We start from the raw sequence: 7,532 nt of genomic DNA, 5'->3' as shown, positions 1-7,532 counted from the left end.
CCCTACTGGCAGCACGGCCCAAGCGGCACGTCAATGATGTACCTATGACACTTGCGGGGCTTGCATGAAGGACAGCACACGAGGCCTAGAGCCCTGACCAACAGACATCCTTGGCTTAGGATCCTGCTGGGGAGGAGGTGGGCACAGGTGGTTCTAGTGTGGGATAGAGACACAGGCCTTTGGTCTTGGGGCTGCCTTGGGGCCCAGACCCTCCCACTGATGGTCTTGCTCCAGTGGGAGATGTGTGGACTCATGCAGGGATGTGGTGCTACTGCAGAGGGGGCCCTGCCAGACGAGCCAGCTGCCCTGCACTGCTGAGGATGGGAGGCCTGTCAGCTTGGATGCTGGCCTTTGCTGAGGGAAGGCTGGGGGGTGGGGGAGAAGAAAACCTAGCCACATGCCACCCCCACTCCTGAGTCCCCAGCACATTTCCAGCCTCCTTGCTGTGGGTCCAAATGACCAACACCTCCCCATGCACCCCCCCTCACCGGATCCAGTTCCCAGTCCTGGCTGGGCCTCACGAGGACAAGGAGCCTGGACCCTCTGGACAGGCATCGGGGCCCCAGGGATGCCAAGAGACAGCCAGGACATATCAGACCCCAAAGAGCAGGAATTGTGCCTGGGACGCCGAGGTGACAGTTCAACAAGGAGGTGACACATCCCAGGCCACAAAGGAGGACAGAGCTTTATTTCCAGAAGGGACCCTTGCACAGGGTGACTGCCTTCCACACTGGTGCCTCCAGGGTCCCCCAAGGATGTGCTGCACCTGATCCTTGCAGCATGCACTAAAGGGATGTGGTGGTGGCCACAGCCTCCTCCAGCTGCTGTAGGAGCTCCTCTGGCCGTGGTGAGAATGCACTGGTGTCCACTCTCTGGAAGTCAGGGTGGGCCACGACGGACTCCAGCACCTCAGCTATGCGGCAAATGTCAAAAGCGGCCTGCTGGGGGCCCAGCCTGGTGCCCTTGCCGCCCTCCACCTTGCCAGGACCCATCCCCTTCGCCAGGAGGAGAAGCCTCCTTTCAGCAACGACCTTGAGGAAGTGATAAAATTCCTCGAAATTAATCCCGGAGCAGGACTTCATGATGACCTGGGCCAGAAAGAACAACCAGTGAGCTGCTGCTCACTCACAGCTCTAGGCAAGTTCTGCTGACCCTGCATCGAGTCTAGGCTACAAAGGGCCCTGAGACACAGTCCAGTCCTCGAGGATGGAGACACCTGGGGGCCAGCCAGTGATCAAATGGGTCTGAGTCCTGCAGCCTGAAAGCCCCAGAACCCTCACTCAAATAGGTAGGCCTGGTTGCCACCAGGCCCCCAAGACTACAGATCCGACCTTAGAGACCACACCCTCCCTTAAGACTGCAGGCTGTCCTGGGGCTTTTCCATACCCTCCCCACACTGACGCCCTGGGCCAGGTGAGCACCCTCTTGCCCTTGACTGTGGTCCTGGTTCAGGTGAGCCCCCTACCAATCCTCCCACTATAGATAGCCCTGGTGAGCCTCATCCTGTGCCCCCCTCCTGCTCAGACCAGTTGTCCCACCTGGCAGTGGTGGTGCCAGTCGGGCATGCTGTCCCTCCACTCAATGATCTCCTGCTGCACAGCACAGAGCTCCTGCTGCAGAAAGTGCCACATGTTGGCCAGGTTACAGCCGTTGACCCAGTTGTGGTTGATGGAGATAGTGTCCTCCTGGAAGGGGTAGGGCACAGGCTGTCCCCGTGAGCCCACAGGGGGCACCATCCCCTCCCCGTCCTGAGGTCCTCTCAGCTTTCCTCCGCTGGGAGGAGCTGCTTCCATCTCCCAATGGGAGCCAGCAGAGAAGAGGGAGCTGGGATCATTTGAATCCACAATTAGCCCAGAATGGGGCTCCGTAAGGGCTGGGACACCACAGTGTGTGGACCCCTTGCCCACTGTTGCCCAGGAAAGCAACATGGGAGGGAGGGAAAGAGGCTGGGGGCCCTCAGCAGTGCTGCGTGCAGGGAACCAATATAGCCACACGCAGTACCAGCCTTGCCCATGGCCTGCCCCATCCCATACCCAGGCTCTCCCAGAGGGACAGCCTGCCCACTCTATGGGATCAGGGCGGGTGGGCTCAGCCCTCTCTCTGCAGGAACGCATTTAGGAAGGTGCCGAGGGCAAGAAGAGCTGCTGAGCAGGCCAAGGGGCACAGGTGAACGGGGGTAAGAGTCAGCTCAGTGGAGCCCTGTGGCCTGTCTCCCTGACCCATCTGGGCCACAGCACATGGGGTAGGGAGTGCCCAGCATACCAGGTTGTGGACTTGATGGTGCCACCCACTGGGCACAAACACCATCTCGCCTGCCTCCTGTGTGACCTCCAGTGGGGGGCTACAGTGATCTCGCATGGGGTGTAGGCGGCTATCCAGGAGTGTGGGGGAGGTCACGTCGTAGGGCAGGCTACCGTGGCAATCCCGCAGGGCTTCTTCTTGCCCCGGTGGGAAGAAGAACCACTTTTTCCTCCCGCAGATGTTGACGGACCAGCTGAAGGAGCGGAAAATGTCAGCATGGAACGGCGACCTGTGCGAGAGCTTCTGTTGGTGCTGTGTGGCTTGGATGTGGGCTTTGCTTCTTCTGAGTAGACTGGCCAGGCTCAGTGGTCCCCAGCTCTCACACCTGGCCTGTGAGCCAGGTGGGAGGGCCAAGCCTCCCCCACCCCAGAACATCACACAGGAGGTGCACGAGCTCTTTCCACAGAGGAAAGAGATAAGTGGGCTTAGAAATGCCAGACCTGGCAGCCGACTCCATTACGTGGCTAACAGGAATCTCTGAGAGGCTCTGGGCAAGAGCTGACACACCAGCAGGAAGGTTCAGGAGAGTGACCAGGGACGGGGTGTAGGATGGTGGGTGGGAGCAGACAGGCGGTTACCAGGTGCCGGTGGGCCCCATGTAGATGAAGCGGTAGTCATCCACGTCCAGGGCATCCCAGTACTCGTTGAGCCAGTCAGATGAGAAGTATATGGGCAGGGTGAACACGCCCTCCGCCGAGGAGTCCCTTTAGAAAGTGGCATGAAGCTACAGAAGTGGCTACAAGCCAACCTCCTGGCACCCACGTCCTGAGTGCATGAAATATCATGAGAGCTTTGAAATTATGTGAATGACCCCTGACCTGCCTTCTGGAGTCAGCACCAACCACCAGAAGTGGGGCCACCTCAGACCACCCAGCCATAGACCCGCCACCAGATGACCACAGCCCCAAGTAGCCCTAGCTGATCCCTGCCCAAATGACTGAACCAGAGTTGTAAGCAGATGAAATGGTTTTGGGGGTGCTGTGACACAGCCTAGACAACTTGTACAGGCAGTGACCTAGATGTTCCTGGCCACTCCCACACCCATTCCAGGATTTCAGCTTCGGGCTGAGCTGGGGTTTAAATGCATCATCTGCATCATGCTGGTTTCCAGAATTTGGGGGCCTCCTCCACTTTTTTAACCACACCAGTGACCTTGATTCTGCCGAGAAGATTCAAAGCCACAGGCCCAGGCGTGAGGACAGCCCAGGTACACGGAGGTCCTTTTCAACCCCTCACTTCCCTGGATCCATCCCCACAACCCAACCAATGGGGTCCCAAACAGAGGAGCATTCTAAACCAGCCCAAGGGAGAGTGCAGTTCTACCAACATGGTCACACAACACTCTCGGTCAGAGCCCATGACAGGGGAGAGCCTTAGTAGTGCCAAACCACCAGTAGTTCCCCAGAACACCATGCAGGTCCCTCCGCTGCCATGCCTTTGTACAGTGACAGTCTCCTGCTTATCGTTCAAAACCCTGCTCAGATATCACCTCCCATGTGGCTACCCCTGCGTGCCTGATCCAGGCCTTCCTTTGTTCTTTTTATTTTTGGGTTGCCAAGGAAAACACAAGACACTTCCTCAAGACTGAATTTCAAATAAACAGTGAACAAGTTTCTAGGATAAGTATGCCCCTTGTAATACCTGGGACATACTTATACCCAAAAAACTACTCGTTGCTTATCTGAAGCACAAATTCACAGTGCATGAGTGTCTGAATCTATGAGTCCATCTGTGCTGTTGGAATATGAGTCCGTGAAGTCTAGGACCAGAGTCTGGTTGCATCTTAGTGACTGTCTGCCGGGCCAGGTCTCTCTGACAAGTAAGAAGCTGTGTGGCAGACAGTACCAAGGGCAAACTTTGAGCAGGATGCTCGTGCCCTTCATGTACTCTTGGATTGCTCTTGGGAATCACAAGGGCCTGAATTTTTTTTTTTTTTTTTTTTTTGAGTCTTAGTTCCTGCATCAGCAAAACAAGAATTCCACTGTTCACTCATTCATTAAATGAGCACCTGATCGGTGCCAGGGCCCTGTGCTAGATGGCGGGGGTCTGACTAGGACCTCCTCTCTGCTTGTGAAAAGCATACCCCTGGCAGGGGAAATGGCTACAAAACCTAAGGACCACCTCAGAGAGTGGGAAGGCCAGCAGAAGGGGTGGGGCTGCCTTCAAGAGCGAGGCGTTTCTCAGAGCACATCCTTTGAGCTCCCCAGGTGGAAGAAGCATATGGTAGTGGCAACAGATCTCGGAAGGCCTTGTTAAAGAGTTGGCATTGCTTGTTAGTGATGGAGATTTTAAATGGTTGGGGCACAGTCCTGCTTGAAAGCTCACTTGGACTTTAGCAGTGGGGTGCAGGACTTGAGGCGGGGCAGCTAGTCTGGAGACTGGCAACAGCCAAGGTGGATGATAACAGGCCTGACTTGGAGAAGTAGGTCTGGACAGGGGAGGCTGGTCCCAGGGGCATCTGAGAGAACAGGCAAAGGCTGGATGCTGCCAGTTAGATGGAGGTGAAGCTGACAAGCATGGTTCTGGGCAAATGTGACAAAGAAGAGGTGAGTAACCATAGCCCATCTGTGCCTCTGCCAGGCCCACATTCCTCATAGCAACCAAGCCTGTGCAGGCATGGTGAGATGGCCATGATTGGAGAGAATGACACTTCCAACCAGGCCGAGGAAAGTGGGTTAAATTCCGAACTGGGGAAAAGATGAGCTCCTCCGTGTGCAGCCAGGGCTCACTCAGAACTGAAAAGCAGTGCTGTGGCCAGTGCTCCAGGCTCCTTTACCTGCACAGATGCCAGTCTTTGAGATAGAGACAGCCCCGTGAAGAGGAGTAGTTTCCCTGAATGTACTCTTTCCAGTAGCTGATGTAGTCCCTGAGGGTCATGTGTTCTTTGGGGTTGGAGTTGTATTCCCGGACCCCACAATTTGCAACAGGTACAACCACGTCTCCTGAAAGGAAAGGGTCAGGGACAAGACTTTTCTGAGTCCTCCAGCCTGTCAATCCTCCCTGACCCTGTCTGCCCTCCAACTCATTGCTACACCGTCTCCAGGTGAATTCTTCTGGGGAGTGACTCATGCCTTGCCTCCCTCAAGCCCTCTGTGGCTGTCCTCATTTGCGCCCTCCCTCACAGTCCGACCTAAGAGTCTAGTCCTGTGTTTGCACTCCATGCTGTTCTTGCCCGGGGCACTCGCGCTCAGTCCTTACCATAGTTCTGAAGCAGATAATCGAAGTTGGGCTTTCCACTGGGTGTCACCCAGAGCCTCCTGCTGCCCCAGCCCTCGGTGAAGGCGCTGGAGAAAACACAGGGTAAGTTAGGGAGCAGGTAACCCTTGAAAAAGTCGGCGTAGGAAAAGGAGTCCGGCTTCTCGATGAAGTCCACGCGGTCCAGTTTCGGGCAGACCCTGCGGGGGAGACACCCCTCAAGGCCTCGGAAGTGGCTCTCGGCGAACACGCGCGCCTCCCTGTCCATCCCGGGCCAGGTTCGCCGTCCCTGGCGTGCGGGATGAGTGGGGTGGGAGTCTGCCGGGGGGATCTGGAGGGCTGCCGGGAACAGGGCGGGGCTCGGGGGGGGGTGTCGGAGGAGCTGCAGGGCACAAGGAGGGCTGCGGGACGGTCACAGAGGCTGCGCGGAGTCGGAGGAGCTGCTGGGGACGGAGTGCTTCTGGAGGCCCAGAATCCGGCTTCCGGCTTCCCACTTCTCTGCTCTTTAAACAGGGAGGTGAAAAAGGAAGTATTTGTTAAACCTGCTTCCGGAGTACACGCTCTGAGCACCCGCGCCTCACAGCCCCGCGCCGGCCAGAGCGAAAGCGGCGAGGTACAGACACTCATAGGCCGCGGTCGTCCCGGAGCACTCGAGCGGAACCTAGAGCCCGCGGTCTAAGTTCCTGGCCGAGCCTGAAACACGGCGAGCCAGTTCTTGGGCGCATGCTCGCTGCATTCTACGGCCCTCACCCGGCGCAGGCACAGGAGCGGCCCACAGCACGATCCTCCCAGCTCCAGGTTCCCCCGCCCCCGCGGCTTCAGAGATTGTTGAACGGTGTCGGCCCCCAGTCTTGTCGACTTCGCGCCTCCCCCGCGACTCAGGTAAGGCGTGTCTCCAGTCTGCAGCTGGGCCTGTGCTCTTCCGTCAGGGTCCCTCCTAACGCTACCGCCGAAGTGAGGACTCCTCCTCTTTTCAATGCTCCAAGGACTACGGAAGGTGGTGGGATGTGGGCTGGGCTACCAGAGAGGCACAAGGGCCAAAGGTAGTGTCCTGAGGGATGCTGGGTGTCTAAGGGGATGCTGGGGACCTGGAGGGGATGCTGGGGGACTAGGGCGATGATGGAGGCCTAGGGGGCTGATGGGGACTTGGAAGGAATGCTGTAACTTGCCGGTGATGGTGGGACCTGGTGGGGATGCTGGGAGACTAGGGAGGTTCTGAGGGCCTAGGGCGATGCTGGGGACCCGGAGGAAATGCTGTGGACCCGGAAGAAATGCTGTGGACTAGGAGAGGATGGTGGGACCTGAAGGGCATGGTGGGGACCTGGAGTCATGCTGGGGGACTAGGGCAATGGTGGGGACCCGGAGGGGTTGCTGGGGGAATAGGGTGGGTCTGAAGTGAAGGTGTGGGGGCATCAAGGGTGGGGATATGAGGCTGTGCACACCAGCAGACCTGAAATGGGGGACATCAAAGAGGAACTTGGGTGGGGGTGACACGTCAGGGTCTCAGCATGTTGGAGAAATAGATGTCTTTCCTACCCATATCAATATGGAAAGGAAGAAAACAGTTTCATTACTGTATGAGCAGATTACATGCATGTAAGGCATCTTCAAGAGAGTACAGAGCTGGGCAGAACGTCACACATTTTATACACAAGGAAGTAGAAGAATGAACTGTTAAGACCTCTCTCATCTCCTTGAGGGAAAAATAGATGCACCAGTGTAGTCTGCAGCTGATGAGTGACTCCTGCCTCAGTTCTGGAGGTCCGTGTTTACTGCTCTGAGTCAGCAGGTGGTGACTGTGCCCTGTAAAATCTGAACACTGAGTTTGTTTCATTCTTGACTAAAGGAAACACTCAAAGGGCAGGGAAGGGGCAACTTCTTCCCCTTTGTTAAACAGTGAAGATGTAATCTTGTTTATTTACCCTTATAGATGGCATAAGTGAGATTCTGGGGATATGAGGGCTCTGAGCTTTGGAGCGGGGCTTGAGGGGGGACTCTTTCCAAGGGGTATGAAGCTTATGCAGAAGGTGAACAGC

At 56.7% G+C, this 7,532-nt stretch overlaps 2 protein-coding genes across 8 annotated transcripts in view; one reads left to right on the top strand and one right to left on the bottom strand.

Annotated features, from left to right (window-relative positions):
* Positions 1-664: 664 nt before the first annotated feature.
* JMJD4 (jumonji domain containing 4) lies at positions 665-5,943 on the bottom strand. Of its 4 annotated transcripts, none has more exons than XM_004284065.4 (6): positions 5,500-5,943; positions 5,078-5,243; positions 2,880-3,005; positions 2,263-2,530; positions 1,539-1,685; positions 665-1,088 (listed from the first exon to the last, which is right to left on the bottom strand). In XM_004284065.4, exons 1-6 carry the CDS (start codon positions 5,762-5,764, stop codon positions 786-788), a joined length of 1,275 nt encoding a protein of 424 aa, XP_004284113.2. In that variant the 5' UTR covers positions 5,765-5,943; the 3' UTR covers positions 665-785. The 4 variants fall into 4 exon arrangements, with proteins under 4 accessions (XP_004284113.2, XP_033269425.2, XP_033269424.2 ...); XM_033413534.2 differs by having other exon boundaries at positions 665-1,031; XM_033413533.2 differs by having other exon boundaries at positions 2,263-2,494.
* Positions 5,464-7,532, top strand: part of SNAP47 (synaptosome associated protein 47) — a 64,865-nt gene continuing 62,796 nt past the window's right edge. For 2 of the 4 annotated variants that reach the window (XR_007476732.1, XM_049708449.1), the window contains exon 1: positions 5,884-6,378. Coding sequence is in view for 2 of the 4 variants with exons in the window: in XM_049708449.1 (XP_049564406.1) it covers positions 6,220-6,378 (159 nt within the window). In the remaining 2 variants the exon portion in view is untranslated. Of the gene's footprint in view, positions 5,602-5,883; positions 6,379-7,532 lie in introns of those variants that run through there. The other 2 variants (XM_033413526.2, XM_004284037.4) reach the window with 2 other exon arrangements.

The sequence above is a fragment of the Orcinus orca genome, chromosome 3 (assembly GCF_937001465.1).
Source record: "Orcinus orca chromosome 3, mOrcOrc1.1, whole genome shotgun sequence".
Lineage (NCBI taxonomy): Eukaryota > Metazoa > Chordata > Mammalia > Artiodactyla > Delphinidae > Orcinus > Orcinus orca.
This window is presented reverse-complemented; position numbering and strand designations above follow the sequence as displayed.

Bases quoted from the DNA above. Each gene is read 5' to 3' on its own strand.
- JMJD4 (XM_004284065.4), bottom strand. From the start codon at position 5,764: ATGGACAGGGAGGCGCGCGTGTTCGCCGAGAGCCACTTCCGAGGCCTT. The intron at 5,244-5,499 runs GTAAGGACTGAG...CTTTCCTTTCAG, and splicing joins TTATCTGCTTCAGAACTATG to GAGACGTGGTTGTACCTGTT. The intron at 1,089-1,538 runs GTGGGACAACTG...TTTCTGGCCCAG, and splicing joins ACTGGCACCACCACTGCCAG to GTCATCATGAAGTCCTGCTC.